At 40.9% G+C, this 21,530-nt stretch overlaps 1 protein-coding gene across 8 annotated transcripts in view; it reads left to right on the top strand.

Annotated features, from left to right (window-relative positions):
* The first annotated feature begins 273 nt into the window (after positions 1-273).
* The window catches only part of nrxn3b (neurexin 3b), a 420,898-nt gene continuing 399,641 nt past the window's right edge, over positions 274-21,530 (top strand). For all 8 annotated transcript variants that reach the window (XR_014771924.1, XR_014771923.1, XM_084737531.1 and 5 more), the window contains exons 1-4: positions 274-512; positions 6,085-7,226; positions 14,725-14,742; positions 16,553-16,579. Coding sequence is in view for 6 of the 8 variants with exons in the window: in XM_084737531.1 (XP_084593657.1) it covers positions 6,530-7,226; positions 14,725-14,742; positions 16,553-16,579 (742 nt within the window). In the remaining 2 variants the exon portion in view is untranslated. The remainder of the gene's footprint in view (positions 513-6,084; positions 7,227-14,724; positions 14,743-16,552; positions 16,580-21,530) is intronic.

Raw genomic sequence — 21,530 nt, 5'->3', positions numbered from 1 at the left:
ATACAGTGGGAACTCAGTGTGCAAGCAGGCTACACGTCCTGCTCTGTTCATAACACCAGCGCACCAATACTATTATGTCACCGCAAACTCCATATAAAAGCCTATCTAAGAAAAAGGAACGAAAGGTTTTCATCATTGTTAATTTGTCCTGAGGGGCTATTTTCTCTCCTATTTGAATGTCTTCCCCCCACTGTGCAGAGCACCGTGCAGAAGGCGGGTCAGAGCGTCAGTGTGGGAGAAATCCAGGGGCCCATCATCAGTAGCGCTGAGTGAGCCGAGCTGAGAGATGCGCGTTCACTGAGCCGGGGGAAGGAGGACCGCTGCCTTTCCCTCCACCGCGCCTCACTTATAATAACCTCCTCATCACCAGCATCAGCATCCCACCGCCCCGGGCACACCACAATTAAAAACACCACGCTTTCTGGATGGGATTTTGCTCTGGATTATTATAATTTGCTATATTTATACATAGGCTGCTTTATCCGTCCGGAATCGTCTCTCAGCACGAAAAGGTAGGAGCAGGTTAAAACTGGGCTGTTCGTGTGTTTTTCTTTATTTGACCATTTCCCCTCATGCGTTTGGTGTTCCGTGAAGACATTTATGTTTGTGGGATCCTTAAGTGTTTTTTCTGCAAGAATTTTCCTTTTCTGTGAGCGTGATGTGGAACTGCTGAGTTTGGGCAGAGATGGGGGATTTAAGCGCAGTGGGATGGTTTGGATGATTAGTTTGAAAGCTCTCAGCCGCAGTTTAACCACAGAAGAGCGGCTGATTTGTGTTGGGAAAAAAATAAAGAAAAAACCCACACATCTCTCAGGAGATCGCGTTGACTTCTCGGCGCTGAATTTGTGACAAATATATTTGTGGTGAATGAGTGAAGAGCGTCGAGACGGAAAGTTTCAGCTCAGTGAATCGCGTCTCTCGGCGGGTAGCAGCTCCTCATATTAACAGCTCAAACACGACAGCAAGAAGCCGCCAGAACTTCGCACGATTTGTAAATGATTTCTTGCGAATGTGCGCCCGACTCCTGCTCGGATTTCGCTTCGTAATTCTTTAAAGCTTGTAAACCCTGTAGAGCAACAGTCAGACTGCCACCGTGCGTGGAGCGGAGGGAAAGCTGGAGCGCTGCTGGAAAATGTTGCCCGCTGTTTTATTCAGCGGTGCAGGGCTGCGGGTCGGATTTCTGCTCGGTTTTAAGCCCTTTACTCTCTGTTGAAGATGTCTAATATCGCACTAACTGATCAAACATACCATTATGATCTATTATAACGTTAATTATTGCTCTCATTTAATGAAAGCACGTCTGTATAGGAATGGCAAATCCAGTGAATTTCAACAGAGACCATAATCTTCACTATAATTTAATATTACTGCAGGAACTAATGTCTTTACTGCAGAGTTGACAGTGACATCATGTCCACCTTTATTTCTCCCTGGGCCATTATAGTAATATTTATAGAATTACATCATTTTCTGTTATATTAGGTGCTCTTTTTCTCATCAAAATCATTAAATGTGAGAATATTTCTTTAGCAGTAACATTACATTATTGCACAGATGTGCACTGGGCGACAATTTTAACGTTTTCATTCATTCCCTAACGATATAGGCCTCCTGGTGTCAAAATGTGCAAGTTTGTGCTGTTAAAATCTCCTTGAAAGGGCAGACCGTTCGTGTCTAGCACTCCCCAACTAAGTTTTATTTGTGCAGGGGAACCATCTGATTTGTATTTGTGTTTAAGCGTTTTAAAGATGAAGTAAGGCGTGATTATCCAAACTCATTCTCTCATTATCTATCGCACTGAATTGTCGAAATGATCAGTTGTGTGCTGCTGACCGCTTAGTGCCCCCTAAAAGCCCCCCTGGTGGTCCCTGGACCTCACTTTGTCTCACCAGCAGCAGGTCCGGACAGGCAGACACACGGTGCAGGAGAGCCTTGCTTGCTGTGACTGATGTCGGATTAAATCGTTCCTCCAGGCTGCAGCTTGTGATAGACAGGGAGCACAGCGGGGGACATGGGGGTCTCCAGCGCGTGATGGGGCTAGTTTATATTACAAAACATGTCAATAAATCTGCAGCACCCGACGCTGGCATGCATCAATGCATCATTTATATCCAGTGACGGTATCCCGTGCAGGTCATCTCATATCCTACTCTATTTAATAATTCAACGTGTATGTATTCCGGAAAATATGTGCTTATTCTAGCATACTTAGAAGTCTATGAAAACCTGGAGCTAGCTAAAGTTACTGCTAACGGTCCACGACGTCAAGGTGAATATAACTTTACATTTTGAAATGTCTGGCCTAATTTTAAACTAGCGGATATGAAGTTTTTGTTTATTTGAGTAAAAAAAAAAAAAAAGTACTTTATTTAAAATACAAAATCAATTCTGGCGTGAAATTAACGCTCAATATAGACATTTTTCTCGTGGCGGCCATATTGGCGTGAAATAGAAGGCCAAACACACGTGTTATCAATAATGCTAATTAATGTCTGTCGCATTTCCTGTCGCAGAGCCTTTGCAGTGAGGCAACATGTATGTTTGCAGCACTGACTCTGAATTTATCACTGGTAACACCCGTGTTTCCTCTACTATTTTATGTCAAAATGGATGCTGCTGAGGGTATGTACATGAGAGAATTTAGCCTTTCTGGTAGAAATCTTGCGTTTTTAAACCAGAACTTCCTGCAACCTTTTTCTCACAAAAGAGCCATTTTAGCCAGAAAAGACAAATTCTCTGTGGAGCCATGAATATTCTCAGTTTTCCTCTGAGACTTACTTTTTTGGATTTGGCGTCCATACCTAGCTTAGGGAAACTCAACACTTGTCAGCAGCAAAATTTAGAGGAAAAGCCACTGAGCTGTGACTGTAATGTACGTTTTAGTTCATGATATATTTAAAAAGAAAAAAAAACAAAACAGGTTTGGTGTATATGCTGCAAATTTTTAAAATTTGAGAGTGTAAGAATCACATTAGGCCTATGAGAATGGTAAATGAAAATTAAAATATTTAAAAATAATAACTGTTATTATTTCCATATAATGTTTTGTCAAAGCCACAGGGAGCCACTGGAGAGGTTTCTGATAACACCTGTATTTAGACTGTTTCCAGTCAAAGTGGCTGTCATGAAAAATGTCTGGCCTTGAATTTGCCAAACGCAGTACTCAGGTCTTGTGCTTAAGAAGCAGTGCACCAGTGTAGAAATACCGTTAAAAGTAGAAGACTTGCAGTCAAATGTTTATTTAATTAAAAGTATAAAAGTATTAGCATCAAAAGAGGCTACCAAAAGGAAAAGTAGGCTACTCATTACGCAGAATGGCCCATTTAAGAATAGTGTATACAGCATATTATATTATTGGATTATAATTAGTGATTCATTAATGTGTAAATCACTTTAATGTTGCAGCCACAAAAGATGGAGTTAATTTCAATTAGCTAGTAGCTAGTAGCTAGCAACTTATGTTATCAAGTGAACGTAGTGGAGTAAATGTAGTTGAGTAGATATATAAAAACAATCAATAAATGGCAATCAGCCATTTAGTTGCTCAAAGACCAAAAAATACATTTGAAAAATTTGACAGCAGTATCTCTGTCCAAAAATCATTAGTGGTTTCTCAAAATAATCATATACCTTGTGAGCAGTTTCATATAGGAACTATTTTCTTTCTATGGTAGAATCTAGTGGAACTACTTTCTTTCTACTAGAAAGTTTTTGTTGTTGTTGTTGTTGTTGTATTTTTTGGTGCCTTGAGCACCACAAGCCCATTTAATCGCATTTTATTGCAGAGAGGGCAGACATCTGTGTGGCTATGTGGATATCTCAAAAACTAGGCAACTCACAACAAAACTATCTAGATGGATAAACAGCACTACAGGCCAGAGGAAAGCACTAGTAGCTTAAAACTGTACTGTACTTGAATAAATGTGCTAAGTTACTTTATACCACTGGTCAAATTTAACTGAATATGAACTATCTTCTTGACCTAATTTAAATTGTTGTATTTAAGGTAAAATATGAGTGATGTTACTGTAGGCATTTGTTACACTGGAGGAAATATAGTGCTTTAGTTAACTGAGAGAAAACAAGCAAGCATTGTTAGCATAATTCCCTGTCACATCTATGGCTCACAGGGACACCTGATGCCTCAGTTTGGCAATACACACACAATAACTCGTGTTAATTGAATAGAGGCCAGGGCCAATTTTCATAGGAGACCAGCATCTCAAGTTTCATGGGCATATCGAGCTTTGCTTATTGAAAGGACACACACAGCACACGGCACAGTTTGGATTGACACAGCTGTGTTCAGGGTTATTTTCGCCACACAGAACCTTTTAACCTCTCCGCTGTCTCACCGAGTCACTTTTAAGACAAAGACAATCCAGGCAGGCTGGCAGTGTTGTCAGGGAGGGACACATGCACACTCCTGCGCAGGGACACACATGCATGCACACACAGTGCATTAGCATAGGTATCAGTTACTAGAATTCAATAGCTTGCCTGCTGCAGCAAGATTAACTATTCAGGGCAGGTGGTTAAAGGCCCTATTGTGTTGCATGGTTCTGTGCGACTGTCATGATTGGACAATGCGTTTGTCTGGTGGGCAGCCCACTGCCAAAACAATTGCAAGGGCAAAGGGCTGGAAGAGTACACACACATATAAGGTTTCGGCATGTGAATCATTTCTAGCTCTGCTGAGCAAATTTAAACAGTACCGAGTGAGTACAGGTGTAGCAAGCAGCAGCTGCTGAGCTTGTTAATATTCCATACCAGGCGGTGTCATCCGGGTTTCGGTGATAGAAAGAATTTGAATATGTATTCACTAGAAGGAAATTTCAAAAATGTTAATAGTAGCAGGATTCGAATATGAAGTGGTACGATCCTAACATCTTTCTGAATAGCTGTTTATGATTGTAATCCCCCAAAGACATGCAAATGAGAGAGAGAGTGGCGGTGGATAATTAGTCATATTTATCAGGATCCCAGCAGGCCCTTACAGATAGCAGGCTAACGTTTGAGGCTTAACACATGTTCTGGCTCACCTCAATGGATTTTCACTCATCACAGAATCAGCAACAGCAGTCTTCTCCATGTTTTTTTTTTCTGTTGCTGTTGTTCTTTTCCCACAAAATTGTCACATTGTGCCCACCCGTATCTGGGGATTTAACTCTCAAATTAAGGCTCTGAACGATTATTTGAGCTGATCTTCAAATAAAATGGGTAATTGGTAGAAATGGAACCCTGCATAAAATGCTCATAAAACTTTAATGGATGTTAATAGTGGTTATTTAGTGGTATTTAATGGCCACATGGAGAGTCAAATGTGCATTGAGTGGTGCACTCAATTTGCTCTTACAGCTTGATCTAAACTCATATGCATGATTTTGTTTATCTGTACGGAATTAATATTTATTTTTCTTAAATTATTCTCACAAAAGCTTGCACTGAGTCCTATATTCTGCATCTTTTGAATAACATTTCAATTAGAACTGATTTAATTACACTGATATATGCTAATATATTGGTACAACACTACAAAATGTTGCCTAAAAGTTGAATCAATGCCTCTCTCACACAGCGTCAATCAAAATGGAGCATTTAAAGTTTCATGAATGATCTGTTCATTCTTGCTCCTTTGGCATGCCAAATGACATTGAAAAACATGCTTTTTTGCTTTAAGCTTTTTTGTTTAAAGTGTAAGATTGTCAAAGTATCAATTCTTTTTCAATACCACATGATTAAAAGCATATTACAGTATTGAAAGTACCAAAGCTAGAAAAAAAATGATCTAAGTGTTTATTCAAGACCTCACTTCAGTTCAGTCTTTATTGTCCTGCCTGAAATTTGGCTTGTAGCAAAACCACACAGTATTCAATAACTTTTTCTGTACCAGCACTGTGAGCAGGTTATTAATTAAAAAAGACAAAAAAAATCCTATTTTGTCTGCTACTTTTTCTTTCTTTTTTGCAGTGGTATTGAACAAGGTATTGATTAGTATTTTTTTGTACTAGTACTGTATCGAAGTTTAAAATCTTGCTATCATGACAACTCTATTGAAATGATCTGTCTTATATTTTTTTGCAGTTCTGTCAAAGGTGTGTCCAAAACTGGAGACCAAACCATGGGGCACGGAACTGGACCAGCGATGAAGGTTATGTGCTTCAATCCAGGAAGTCGCCTCAAAGAAAAATCGCAAGATGCAGCTCTGAATCACTGACAAGACACATCAAGGATCACCTTCATCTTAGCACTTTAACCTGTCCAATTCATGTGGAAATTGGATATTTTTCCATATATCTCCACATAGACTTGGCTGAGAAGATTCGATTCTGTCCATTATCAACGTTAGATCTGCCTTGAAAATAAAAAAACGGATATTGCATTCTCGGCTTGACTGTAGAATTATCTATGTGGAATATAACGTTGAGCAGATAAACCCTGGAACATAGCCATAATCAGATGTTATTATCACTCTGAGGATCTATCCCCAGTTCTAACCTTCTTCTGGTGCATCTTCTTACTCTCTACAATGAATCCCAACAGCCTACCTGGGCATGTCCTCCTGCTGCTAAGTACCGTTCTGGGCCTGAGCGTAGGTTTGGAGTTTACTGGCTCTGAAGGTCAGTGGGCTCGCTACCTGCGCTGGGATGCCAGCTCCAGAAGTGACCTGACATTTCAGTTCAAGACTTCAGAATCGGAAGGCCTGCTGCTGTACTTCGACGACGGCGGATATTGCGACTTTCTGCTTCTCACGGTATCTGAGGGCAAAATGCAGCTTCGCGTCAGCATCGACTGCGCCGAGACCACCATCACCTCTGACAAAATGGTCAACGACAGCCGCTGGCACTTTGCCGCCATCAACAGGCATGATTTGCGGACTGGCTTGGCCGTGGACGGCCAGACCAAGACGGAGGAGGTGCGGCCACAGCGGCGGTTCATGAAGATCGTCAGCGACCTCTTCCTTGGAGGGCTCCCAGGGGACATCCGCACATCTGCCATCACCCTGCCCTCTGTCCGTGAGGTACCACCATTCAAGGGAATTATCACAGACTTCAGCTATGGGAGTAAGCTGCCCACGCTCATCAATAGTCAGAAAGTACGCTTGGAGATGATGGGCCTTTGCACAGAGAACCCCTGTGAGAATGGCGGGATCTGCTCGCTGGCAGATGGAGAAACCTACTGTGACTGCTCCAAAACTGGATATGTAGGTCGATACTGCACAGAAGGTAAGAGGGCTGGCTCCAGAGCTTTCTGTGTCAAGCGCTGAATATTGATTAAAATCTTTGTAAAAAATTCAGAGGAATTCCTTACCAACTTACAACTGACCTAACAGCAAGTTTGCTCTCTGCCTCCAGGTATACAGTAAGAAATGCTGACATTAACCCCTGATATTTGCTTTTTGTATCATATGTATATATTGTTAAAATCATCTCACGGTGTGTGGCTTGAAACCAGAATCATAATACTTCTTTGTGGTTGGTTGTTGCTCTTACAGCTTCTTTTACAAAGTCTTCATATTTCATGTGGGAGTTAAATTGGAGGTGATGTGCTCAGCGTTTCCTCTCCCTTCACAGTTATTACTTTTGATGAGGAAGCGTTGGATACGGTATTAGCTGATATGACTAAATTTACAACACTCAGTTCTCTTTTCTCCGTTAAATGTATTCAGCTCTTGCAAGATGCTGGTGCAGGGACCCGAAGGTACACACAACAGTGTTTGGATGAGAAACAACTTCATCTATTTTTCCTCTGCTTCTGTGCCAAGGTCATCTCTCTTTTTTGGGGGAGTGTAATGAGATGCAGCACTTTGACATTATTCTTTCCTATTCTATCTCCACACCTTTAAAGATAGAAGCACACTGAGTTTTTCTGGCTCTTTCTGGCTAATACTTGTGTGTACTATCAAATAGCTTGGTGACAGTGATATAACGCAGGATCCACTTTTAAAAGTTGCCACTGGACCTTTCCTCCCACTTCAGGAAATACAAAAAAAATCTTTATACTGTACAGTGAGCTTCTTTCACTTTTTCTCAGACCCTGCTGCTGGTTGAGGCCTGCCTAAAGGGATAGTTCAGATTATTGATGTGGGGTTGTATGAGGCATTTATCAATAATCAGTTTATTAGATGCCACCCCCAGTTTGGGGAAGCAGAGAGGAATACTAGCATGGCAGCTAAGCAATGAACTGCTGTGGACAGGGTCAGCAGTATAAGCTATTTTAGCCATTTAAAAAAGGTTTATCTAAAAAAAATCTATATCAGCTATAAGTGTCTGCTATATTTAGAATATATTCACCACTTTACCTTGCTGTCAGACAACCTTTTCTGATGGGAAGGTGCTGTTATAAAAGCACAAATATTGCTCTCTCCAAACCAAAAAAAACCCCACAGGCAAAATCTGTAATTTTAGTCCGCAGGGCATGGAGTGTACTGCTGCCTTGATCATTTGGTTTGTTTGATTTACTGTGAGACTTTGGTGAATCCAAACTAATCTTTTAAAGCACCAAAGTCACACAAAACACAAACGAGCTAATGAATCAAGGCAGCAATAAACCAGCATCTCCGTATTCTGTGAGATAAAAGTACTGATTTTTCTTATAGAGTTTCGTTGGTTTCTAGGTGGGCATTTTTTAAGTTGCTAAAATACCTTCTGTTGCTGACACTGTCCACAGCAGCACTTTGCTTCAATGCTGGTGCCCCTCTCTGCTTCTCCAAACTGTTAGTGTGCTGATGGCTATCTACTGTAGGTAATACACAGACTATGGACAAGTACCTCATGCAGCCCTGCATCAAAAAATCTGGACTGTCCCTTTAATGTTAAAACGTACGTCTTTCAAAAGATAAACTCATATTGTACTAGCCTCAAGATTAATCCCAGCTGAATCCAAGAATGACTTAATTTCCCTTTCTTTGCTATTGCATCTCTGCATCATAAATGTTATTTCTTTCTCAATTTTTCATATTTAGACCAGAGAATACACGATTTCACTCTAATCTTACACATCTAACTCTTTTCTTCATGTTTATCGACTGTTAAAGATAACTTTGTGTGAACAGACCCATGTCAAATTTCCTCCACTGCTGACCCACTTCCTGCCTGTCTAAATCAGCCTGACATGGTTTGGGGATGACTCTATTTTGCAAAAAAACAGGGGAATGCTCACTGAATCCCTCAGCACTGTTTACCAGCTATTTTAAACTGTGTCTAATATAGTTAAGAGGTTATAATTTGTCACCATTATAGCATGCATTTAGATTTTCTTGCTGCTTTTTGGTTTGAGACGTCCTCTCATCATTTGCTGCTCAGACGAAGCTGTTAGCAGCTTAAATCCAGAGCGCTAGCCTGTGGCATTGCTCAGGACAGCACGCGATGTGCTGGTTGCAGAGCAGTCAAGCGGACGGACTGGACTTGCCCCCTTTTTCACTCCATCCCATTTGCTCATTGCCTCTGTCGAACAGTCAATGAAGGAGGAGGAGGAGGAGGAGGAGGAGGAGGAGGTGGTCCATTTGTCTTGAGAGTCTCCTGAGAGCTGACAGGGGAACTATGACATTCTTGTGTTAAGACAACCAAGATTTTAAGAGCGTGCTTGCGACTCGGCCAGACAGCTTGGACAGGGACAGAGAGATGGTCATATCTCAGCCCCGGGGCAGAGCGAGTATGACGAGTGAATTCACCATAGGCCTGTTGTACCCCAATTTGTCCCAGGAGGTCAGCTGTGGGACAAGAAGAACCAACCCCTGCTTACTCCCTCTCTGTCAGAATCTGTCTCTCACACAACATTTTCTCCACCTTCTTCTGTTTTCAAGCAATAAAAAGAGCGATGCAGAAAGGGTAGTCACGTTAGTTCCCCAGCTGATCTGACTGCTGCTCTTTTCTGCCTTCCCATTAACTGATGTGGCTGATTGTTGATTATGCCACAGAGACAGGGAGCCATAATTAGGAGGATAATGAGAACAGAGATGGCTAATTTGCCCGGAAAATGCCTGCACAAACACCACCGTCAATTCCAACTGTCTGTCGGCAAACTAGCACAGGATTTTTTTATTGTTATGTCCACATGTCTACAAGTGTCTCAATACTTGTTGTTCAAGCAACACTTAAGCACCTAATACTTTCAGGGGATCACACTTTCACCATTTTGGTTGCAGTTAAACGTGAACAACTGCTAAGCACACCTGCCTTTGTGGGCATACTGTTGATTATGCTGTACATTAATGAAGCAATGAAAGCAATGTGTCACACCTGTGAATATTTATGTTACATTATCAAGCTGCATGGCCTGGGCCTTGCACGCACACACGCACATACACACATATGCACACACACACACACACACACGCACATCCACACACACACAGATAGGGAGCAACAAGGCCCCGGAGCTGCTCGTTAAAATGGGCAGATGGCTGACTGACTGAGTGGACTGGGCCTTGGAAGCATTTTGCCAGCCGTATTCCTAATGGTAGCCTGCTAGCCCACTGGCCTAGAAGGGAAATACAAGAGTGGGCAGAATTAACATGTGTGATGATGAGAAACGTGAAAATGGCACAGGGAAGTACACTCCTAGAAATAAAAGTGCCAGCTAGAACTAGAGAAAACGTTTTTATGAAGTTCAACCTGGAAGCAAAAAAAAGAAAAGTTCCACTCCAAACCCTTTCAGAGAGTTCTACCTAGAACCCACCATAAAGGGTCATACATAACTAGAACTAGAAGTAGAGCTAGAACTAGAAGGTTCCACCTAGAACCCTCTATGTGCAGTTTCATCCAGAATCTTTCCACCTACTAAGGGTGCTAAAACGGGATTCTACCAAGAACCCTTTCATATTCTAGGGGTTTCATCTAAAACCCACCCATTTTGTTCTGCCAAGAACAATATTCTTAAGTTTGTCCGCATAGGAGAACTCGTTTTGGTTTGCACCACTTGTGCTAAAAACAACAATATTGGTTGCTCCCATAGATCAGTTGGTAGAGCGTTCGCTCCATGCACTGAGGCTGTTGGTCCTCTGCAGCGGTCGCTGGTTCAGTTCCTGCCTGTGGCCCATTTGCTGTATGTCATTCCCCCTTCCCTGTCATATCTTCAGCTGTCCCTATCCAAATGAAGGCCCAAAAATAATCGAAGAACATCCATATTTCCACACTGTTTGCTCATTTTTAGCGAGCAGTTCTTGCATCATGTGATAGTTCGGCTATAGCCCCCTGATGAAGCATCATTATTTTGCTGCAGTGATAATCAGTCCGGCCTCCTTGTGGGCTCCTGCAGCTCTTCCCCAAACCGTCCAGCCCGGCTAGCGGCTTAGCACCATAAACAGTTGGCCATATAACACACGTTCAGTCTCTTGTCCCATGTGGATCAGGACATATCAGTGTGACTAACCGTGTCAGGGCAATGAGCTGAAATGAGACACCACTCACCATTTGCTCTTCACAACGTGTCGACTTTGGCAGGCAAATCCAGCGCCTCAGCTCTGGCCCTTTTGTCATGCGTGCGCGCCGTTGATAACTCTTAAAGTGCTTTATTCTGCGGAGTCATCTTTAATATCAACTTGATTCTGCTGCTGTTATTAGCTGTGCAAATATCAGTATCTTTTATGGTAATGATCCGGATATTGTCCCTCATTCAGTTCAATTAAATTAATGGGGGTGACATTATGAAGTCTCTTGAATACCTTGGGGTTTTCCAGTTACAATGAGATATGCATAAGGTCAAGGTTATTAAAAGCTACACTGGATTGTTTAATGAATATGTAAAATGAGCTCCCGTTTCCTCTGTCGCAATCCCACATCCTGCATTTGTAATGAACAGTTTAAGGCCTGCTTTGCCTTAAAAAATATTCACTGTTTTGATGGAAGGCTAGTAATTGAAGGCTAGGGCAAGCAAACTGTTAAGCAAGTGCTAAAATGGTGCCTTCAGGCTTAGCTTTGGGGATTAATAAACAGACATGGAAAAAATGACAGTTACAATAATCTTACTATAAAAAGTAGGTCAGGGGGAAAAAAAAGGAAAAAAATGGTGCAGGGACTCGCCTGATTCCAGTGCAGAGGGCATTTGTGTCTAGTGCCCAAGCTGAAAATTATGTTTGGATTTGAGTGGTGAAGCTGCTGGTAAAATAGAGCAGAGGATTACGCTCGGACCACATGTCCTCCGTTGCACATTGGCTTGTTCTACGCGCTGTCGCATCAAGAGAAAGGGTTTTATCTACATGGGAAACTGAGCGTTTAACATGCACGCACAGTATATGCATGCTTATTGAGCGCGAGCATTTGCACAGTCAGAAAAAAGAAAAAAAACCCTGTGTGCCTGCTCATTCAGGCACATACATCCAGAGGTCTCAAGTCCACCCAGTTCTCGAGCGCCGGAGCTGTGCTGCTGTCCATCAGCTGGCCACTATCACCCTTCCCCCCCACACTTCCATGCTTTGTCCTTCCCTTTCCTCTTCCAATGTCATCCTTCTGGTGTGGGAGGAGAAGTAGCAGCCATTTTGGACTCTCTAAAGACAGAGACAGGAAGAAATCTCTCCTTGTCTTCACCAGCTCCTTTTACAATATTTTTCTGTCTGCTGTGCCTCCTCTCAAAAGATATTAATGTCCTCTGCTGAGTTTGTTAAATTTCACATTTCAGAAGGACCTGATGCTGTCAGAGAGGAAAATTAAGCATGAAAATATCCGGTAGGGCCTGACCAGTACTGGATTTTGTGTTAGATAGTAATATTAGGGAGCGAAAAAAATTTGATATCATTATATAGGCTATTCTTTATACAGCACAGTTAATCACAATATTATTATAATCACAATATTGCCAAGTGCAAGAACGTTTAATTTTTTGATAAAGGAATAATGTGTGACAGAACAGCATTATATTGATGTACTGTAGTACTGCAGAGATGTCCTGTCCCACAAATCTTGTTGTCCAGATGCTTGGTGCAGACCTCTGCAAATGTCACATCATTCCCACTAATCGTTAATCACATCACAATATCTATTAAAGCAGCCTAATCACAAAACAATCTTTTTACTTTATCATGCAGCCCTACTTGTGAGAAAGATATTTTGCAGTTTATCAAAAAACGTCATTGTCCAAAATGATATCAGGGCCAGTGCTTTAAATTAAGGATGTCCCATTGTCCCAGGGACAATAAAAATAGCACCTTAGACACACAGATATGGTGTCTAGGACAGTTCTGGGACAGTAGAGAAATTGATCATTAAAAATGAAATGATTATGTTCTGTTTTATTTAATTTGAAAAATGTTAGGTGGCATGAGCTCAACTCTATGTCACCCATGCACTTACACACTGTCATGGTGTTTAAAATTGAATTAATTAATTGCTCAAACAGTTCGAAATAAACAAGAAAGAGGAACTCCAATGAATGATTGTGACAGAATATTTAGGGTGATTTCAATGTTTTATTTATATATAAGACCAGAGAACAACTAGCTATATCAAAGTTGCTGAAACAAAGTTATGAAAATCTGTATTTATTATGTAGAATGAAAAAACAACTAAAATTTGGGACAGTGATTCTTCAGTGGAAAAGTGTAAAGTAGAAGTCAGGAAAGTTAATTTTGAGTAGAAATGGAGCAAAATATCTGTATACATATTAAACCTGAGTTAAGGAAAAGACTCAAGTATGTAGAAAATGCTGCCTGTAAAGCTAACAGATAAAAACAATCAGCTTTATGTTTTGTTAAAAAAAAATCATATAGGTGAATTGGCATATGCCAATACAGATAAAACTGTGATAAGCCAATATTGGGCGCGCTCTAATCTCCAGTCATATTCAGTGGTGGGAGCCTGAGCAGAGATCAAGGCACAGTCATATTATATCAGATACTGTGGATGAGAGCCGACACTTTAATGTCTAATGTAGTCTGTCTTAATTAAGATTTGTTCAATTTCCTCTTGTCAGTCCTTGATGCTCTCGAGGGGCTCTGATTACAGACATCTCTCAATATTCATTTTAGGCTACAAGCGGCAGGTTTGAGACTAAAGCTACAGATACAACTGAGACTGAATTCACTGAGTGATCTCTCATGTGCGCTAAATCAGACTGGCGTGTTTGATACCCACAAAGTGTCATCCACGGGTGAGATCCTGGTGAGGATGTTTTGCTGCAAGTGATGAAGCTTAATGCGTGGCTTTTTTTTTTTTTTTTTTTTGGACACTACATACTGTGAACTACAGGAATCCCACAGTGAGCGTTCCCCTGAGAAACCACGAGGGGTTGTGTTGAATTTGGGTCAGCAGTTCATAAAAAATTGGGTGGGTGGGTTGAAGGGGAGGTGGAGGAGAAAAGATATGGGTCTGAGAAAGAGCATCTCAAGATCCACAAACCTCACAGCACCATAAATCCTCATGGATTCATGTCTCTTTATGTGTGTGAGGCACTCTGTGTGATACAAGATGCAGAATATTATGTTACTGTCACGATATTCGAAATGTGAAAGAGTTGTTTGCCAAAGGTGTAACGTCAATCTGATTCCCTGAGAAGACGGGACAGATTAAATTTTATGTGTTTCTCTCCACAGGAATTTCATACTGAAGTAGGTGTTTTGATCAGGCATGTCAAGGCGCAGCTCTTTGCTCCTTACATGGAGACACAATGCTTAGAAGTGTGTGGGATGTTTTGCATGTTAGATCCACATGCAAAAGCAGCTGGAGTGTGTTGCTAATGCAGGACTTCTCTTTGCTTTCTCTCTCTCTTTTTCCTGTGACGACTCCACAGCAGTCCAGAGAACACCAGGTGAGTTTTAACAAGGGCTAGTCGTGGTTTTAGTGAAAGGGAAACTGCAAATCTGCACTTTTCATGTGGATGTCCAGTCAGTGCTGATGGTAAACGAAGTCAGTTAAAGCAATAAATTCCTCAGTGTGAGCTATATTGATCACGAAAATGGAGTTGTTCTACTTACAGAACTGTGCACCAGTGTTTACATGTACCAAGATGCATTGTGGGCCAACTTGTGACTTCCACCATAAACATATATACAGAGACACCGCATTGACTGCTTCATCTTGTCCACATTCCTGCCATTTTCATTAGGTCAAGACTGACCTGTAAACAGATGCATGTAAACGGGGGAGGTGCAGTTTTTCTGTATAAAAATCATTATGTTTATTTCTAAACAGATTTCAATCAATGATGTGAGATACAAAGGTTTATAATCTATGTGGAATAAGTTAGAAAAAAATGACAAAACATTTTTTTCTCACTCCATGTAGATCATAAGCCCATGAATACCACTCATATAGAAATAACCATTGTAGAGCCTTTTATCCAGAAAAAAACACACATCTACCATTTACATGTATTTGTTCACAGGTCAGTCTTGACCTGATGAAAATGGTGGCAGCGTTGACATATGATCCAAAAGCCAATGCGAAGTCTACTTATATATTGTTAAAAGCAACCATATGCCACTTACGCGTTGTGAGTATGACCACACTCTCTTTTGGGTGAAAACAAGCGCTGTGTCATTCACATGCATGTTAATGCTGGTGGTGTAATTAGTTTACCATAACGCCACAGTGGGTGCACAGACTAAAAAAAAAGATGAACTGACAGATGTCAGAAATACATTATCTGGAGATGAATCGGGTAGATTTATATGTCAGGAAAGTCCATCTCCGGCCACTCTGTGGGGTCGTTCTTCCACTTTGAAGGAGGCAGACTGAAAAGATGCTCATCAGCCCCTATTTCTTCTTTTTTAAATCGTTGAGCAGCAAAGACATAGCATAATTATTCATCTGACTGATTATAGGATATGGGCTTCTATTAGCTCAGAATTGTTATAGTTTTTCTATCTTATGCGTCTGAACTGGCAAAGACATCGGAATTTGCATTCACCACCAGCCAAATCAGAATGGTTTTTTTTTCATCCATAAAAGGATGGAATCATGATGCAGGAGCAAAGTACCTTAATGAGTTGCTCTCATTTATGTCACTTAGGTATCACCACCCTAAAATATAGCTAAAAATACATTTCTATCACGCCCCCTGGCTACCCAGAGGTGGAGACCAGAAATCCAAGCTGAAATAGCGTGTACAACGGATTTTGCAGCATGAGAACTCTGTTTTCTTGGTTAATATAGCACACGCAGAGGAATTTTGTAGTCAGTTGCTTTAATTGACTACATGTACCATCAACACTGATTGGATATACATATGAAAAGTGCCAAATTTTCCCTTTAAATTGTAGCTGCAGTTCTTCATTTCAGATAAAGATATGTGATCTATTAAAAATGTTTATGCATTCAGTTTTAAAAGGCAAGCAGAAATGTTCCAGTAATCAAGTTGTATTATTTATAATTACCATTTATTCAGTAAGCAACCTACAGAGCTACTTTAAATTCACATACCGTGTTGCTCTCTTTATTAGTCATTTGTCTGTTTCAGCAGAAAGCTTTCAAATGCACTTGGGAAAGCTTTGCTTTTAGTGTGATAGCCATGGTTTGCCTTCATGCAAAGCATGCATAATGACAATACAACTGTAGTATTGGTGTGCTGTTGTTCTCAAATTCTCTCTGTCCCTCTCTGTTTGATTTTTCTCTTCAAGGCCTCGCACACCTGAAGGCAGAGCAAGGTACTCTTTTCTTTCTACAGCTCTATTGTTTTTTTTATTTTTTATTTTTTGTTCACTCACCGCCCGGCTTGGTTTTGGGGTGTAATTTTACGCTGTGTGCCTTCGCTACCTGTCCGTGTGCATTTGTGTGTTGCGATGCTCCCATTGTTGCTGCAGAGAAGTGCGAGGGTTTGTGTGTGTGTGTGTGTGTGTGTGTGTGTGTGTGTGTGTGTGTCGGCGTGTGGGTGTGTTGGCGGGGTAGGATGCATGGCGGCATGGCATGTTCCTCACTTCACCTTCGCCTCTCTCTATCCTTCTGTGTCTCCTCACCCTGGTTTCACCCAGGTTTCTGTGTATTACATAATTGTGTACTGTTCTCAGTTCCACAGCTAACATGCAGTGACACACTCCACTGTTCCTGCTCGACCTCTGCAGTGACGGGGGAGGGGAGGAGGGTGGAGGATGAAAACCAGGGAAGCAGGAGGGTGGATAAGAAAATCATTGGAATTAGTGGAGACAGCTTAGAGGAAGAAGAGGAAGAGGGGTATGGGAGAGACAGAGGGAAAAAGAGGAAAATAAGGAACAAAAAGTGTCATGGTTAGGTAAGGTTCATGGAGAGGAAACAGCTTTGTATCCCTCGCAGTTATGTTCAAATTGGACATGCACATGCAGAGCTAATATAGGAAGTACAGGGGAGAGGATGAAAGACAGGTGTGAAATTTGGGGTGGTGGATGTGAGTCAGCCATTCAAATATCCTGTCACTGTTTGCTTCTTTAATAAACCATAGCCTTTATATTTCTCTAATTGCATACAGATGTATTAGCCTCAGCTGTAGAGTGCTGCTGGAACGAGTTTGAAAACATATTTGCACCTGCAGTTCCCTCATCTCAAAGTCAGTAGGTTTTTTGAGTGGGCAGAAACAAGGCCTGTGGTTAACACAAGCTTTAAGCTATAACATGCAATATTTCTGTACTAAAATGACTAAAGACACTAGACATATATTATGTATTTTGTGGTGTTTTGTACTTCCATTATCCTGAATGTTTCAACAATGGTAAAACCTGGAGAAATCTGGCATTTATTCACGGTCACAGTGCGTTTCCAGCAAGCTGCTGCTAGTTACGATAACTTTTGACATTTGATATGTCAGAGTGAGGATTGAAGTTGGAAAATGTGACAAAAAAAAACATAATGTAAACAAAACTTAAATACATTACTTCATCTGTTAACATGATTCCTGCCCGAGTCGCGTCAGATAGATTTTCATCTGCAGTGGTGGTTGTTTATCAGTGAGGATAACTCCCATGATGCCTAGCTCCTTTGCGTCATCAAACTGTGTCTTTTGTTAGTATATTTATGTGAGAGTGACCCTTGGGTGGTATTTAGGTATTATGGTATACCATGGTAATAAGAAATCCCGAGGGTGTGACGTTCAATACTGTCGTAAATACAGATGCTCCTCTTTCTATTAAACTGATGGGGACATTCAGTATTGTAGTGTGAAGCGTTCACCACCAGGCGTCAGTCTCTGTGTGGCAGTGCAGCTGAGCAGACAAACATGGCTTTCATAAGAAGGAGAAACATGTCTTGGCGATAAAGTTACAGGACTAATTAGTTAAAGCAAAGAAAAATGCCTCTGACCCTGTTTTGCATTATTTTGGATTCAGTACAGGTGATAAAGGTAAACTAAGAAACACTGCAGATTACTGTCTGGTCAGAGCAGTATACTGTTGTGACTGTGTAACTTTAGTGAGCATCACAGAGGGTGAGGGGTGGACTAATTGACTGGCTACTGTGACAGAGTTACAGTGAATGCATACTAAGGTGAGCAGCAAAGTTGTCATTTTTATAGTTTTGAGTTTGTTCGTGTATAAAGGCTGCAATTTTCTCTTTCTTTTTTTTAGTACTTCACGTGAGAGAGACCCGTACTTATTGTGCATTTCAGAACTTCTTATCTGTGTTTGCATAATAATATGATTCAAAGTTAACTTTTGACCTTGGAAACCACAGTTGACATATCAACAAGGTACATTTAGGAGCTGTTCTGGAGTTTTCAGTCATTTCACATGGTTCTAAAAATGTTGGCATTGCTATCTTAATATTGAAAGTCACAAAACCTAATCTGGCTAGGATTTTACAGAGGAAGTAGGATTTGGGGAAGAAAATAGGAAGAGTGAGCACTGCAGAGACTGCCTGAGTTAGTGGTTGGTCACAATCAGTAAAGCTAAAGTAAAGAAATAAAGTAAAGAAATAATTTTAACTGAATGAATTGAGCTTTGAACTGGACTAATTGTAAACCCTCTTGACAGTAGTGAGTAACAGAGATAACTAGAGAGTCCAAAATTTAGAAACCTATTATAATACCTCACCTCTATGTTTTTTTTTCCTCTTCTAAATAACAAGCAAAGTCTTTCCATAACCACTGGTGGCCACTGCACAACCCTCAAATAGTCACCAAGCTTTAAATGCTTACATGTACATCTTGTGACCTTAGTGTGATAACGCAGTTTACCAAAAGACAAAAAACAAGAAAAAAATGTGCTAAAATTGTGAGGTGTCTGTTTTGTGCTGCTTCTGTGCGCTTCTCCCATCTCCCAAACCATTTGCATGATTGTTACCATTTTGCATGGACGTGTCAGTTGGCAGTGTACAGGCTCACTGGAGACTAACAACAGTTTATCCCCACTTTTTGCTGTCTTTCTCTGGTGCTCTCTACACGGGACGACATTCTTCTTCTCTTATCTCTACGGATCCTTTCTCCTCTCCAAAAACTGTAGGTAGAAACAAAGGTACAGCAATCCTTTTTTCCCTACTGTACTATTATCTGCGCTGCAAGAGCTGTACGTGTGTGTGTGTGCATGTGTGTGTGTGTGTTGAGTTAGCGCTTGTGCTGCCATTGGTTAATCATTCATTATGTGTGTTCATTAGATATTGCATATGCTCGTCTGTGTGTTTGGGAGAGAAAACGAAAATCAGGGGACTTGATGCTTTCCAGCTAACGAGCGCCCACATTTACTGTTGCATGAAGGATGAGTGATTGAGCGGAGCGATGAGTGGAGATGGAAAGAAATATGGTGTCAGTACTGCAGACTAAGTGATTTCACTTGATTATCACTGTTTAATATAAAATGATGAGAGTGATGAGAGTAAGTGCTACGATGGATTATTCAGTGTCTTTGCAAACAGCAGATATTAATAATTGACTGTCTATGTGAAGGCAAGGCGTACATGTGTTTGTGTGTACATATGTGAGCATTTGTGTCTGTGTGTAAGCGCTTAATTGGATGTGACAGCTCTATGTCTGTTGAAAGGGAGCTTATTGGTGAATTTGACCTGACATTTGGCTTCATTTGAATGAGGTCACGGCGGTGGCCTGTATATTGCAGCCGTGCACAGAATATCCTCATTATTCATTTATCAAAGCCATGTGATACATTGTGTAGTTGTGTGTGTGTCCTTTATCTAGATGGATGAAAACAGTGAATTATGGCCTCTTTTGATTGATATCGGTTTAACTGACTGAAACGTGCTTACAATGGAAAGTGTGTGAGTTCACTGTAGTTACTGTTGCTATGCCTGTCTCTTTGTGCTCCTTGCCCAGAATATAATGCTGTTTACAATAGTATGGGAGAATTTTCCACTCGAAATAATTAGAAATCGTCTGTACTGAAAGACCATCTCCTTAACTGCAGCTAGCTAAATAAAGTCCACATAAAATGGCTAGCAGAGTGCTTACAGATTATGTGTTTCCTACAAAACAGGCAGCTGGAGAGGGACTTGTTGCAAACATTGATTGGTGTTTACAGTTGCCGATAACACTGTGAGTCAAGCCCCCCTACCATGCAGCTAAAGCAGTCATGAAAGTAGGAAGGAGAGCGACCCTCTTCCTGGACTGAGAGCTCCCACTGAATATGGCCAAACCAGGACCAAACCAACCTCAAAGTCCAGTTTGACAACAGGGAGTAGGCTGCAGTACTGAGGTGTGTTCTTGCTGGGTTTGGCTCCCAACACACTGAGTTAACAGCAGTTAGCAATTAGCTAACTTACTTTAGCGACACGTGAAGCTATCTTTTAATCAGGAAACTCCACAGTGCTATATTCCCTGTCAGTCTATTAGACTATTTTTTAATTGTTGGGCCAGATACTGGCATAAAGGTGATACATAGTGCAACATGTGATGACAACATTGATTTTGACTTGGTAATGATGATCCATGCAGAACAAATGGAAATAAAGAAAGGATATTGCTATTTTATGGCAGTGTAGTTAGTCTTAACATTGTAAGTTTGACCAAAGATCTGATTTTTTTAATTTATGGCTAATGTAATAATCTGGGAATGTTTCTGAGGTTGCTGGAGTGTAAACTTCCCCAAAGCCCTTAAAGAGCAGGACAGAGCTGCCAATGCCCTAAACTCAGCTTCCATACAGTACTACTGATGTGCTTTTTTTTTTTTTTTTTTTTTTTTTTTTTTGCTAACCGGTAAAACTGAAACTGATGTAGGTTGGTATGCTTCTTGGTCTTGGCAGTAACGCTGCTAGTAGTATGTTAGTAAGCCAGACATTTTAACTTTCACAGCATGTTAGAGCAGACAGAAGTTACTGTTTAATTAATTCCCTTTACTTATATTTTGGCTTGATTTTTGGTTTACTAAATGCTAACCAACTCTTTGGACACCATGTACAGGTCTTATTACAGACTCACACACACCACTTCTTCATGTGAAGAAATCCAGAGCTTGACAGGCCAACTTAATTACTGTTGCTAAGCTATGATTGGACAATCGCTGTTCCAGGAAAGGTCTTAGCAAATGCTCAGTTGTGGCAATCTATCTTGACTGATGTCAAGTAAAGGTCAGTTGTGTATTTTCTAACTTTTTAACTGAAATGTGATGTGTGTGAGTTGCTTGTATTCACTGTTGGCTCTGTATCAGACCCTGCACTGTATTCTCCCTGTGGATGAGCTAAAACCAA

This window comes from Lutjanus erythropterus, chromosome 15 (genome assembly GCF_056507025.1).
Source record: "Lutjanus erythropterus isolate fLutEry1 chromosome 15, fLutEry1.hap2, whole genome shotgun sequence".
Classification (NCBI taxonomy): domain Eukaryota; kingdom Metazoa; phylum Chordata; class Actinopteri; order Lutjaniformes; family Lutjanidae; genus Lutjanus; species Lutjanus erythropterus.
The sequence above is the reverse complement of the archived record's forward strand: the minus strand, read 5'-3'. Positions and strand labels throughout refer to the sequence as shown.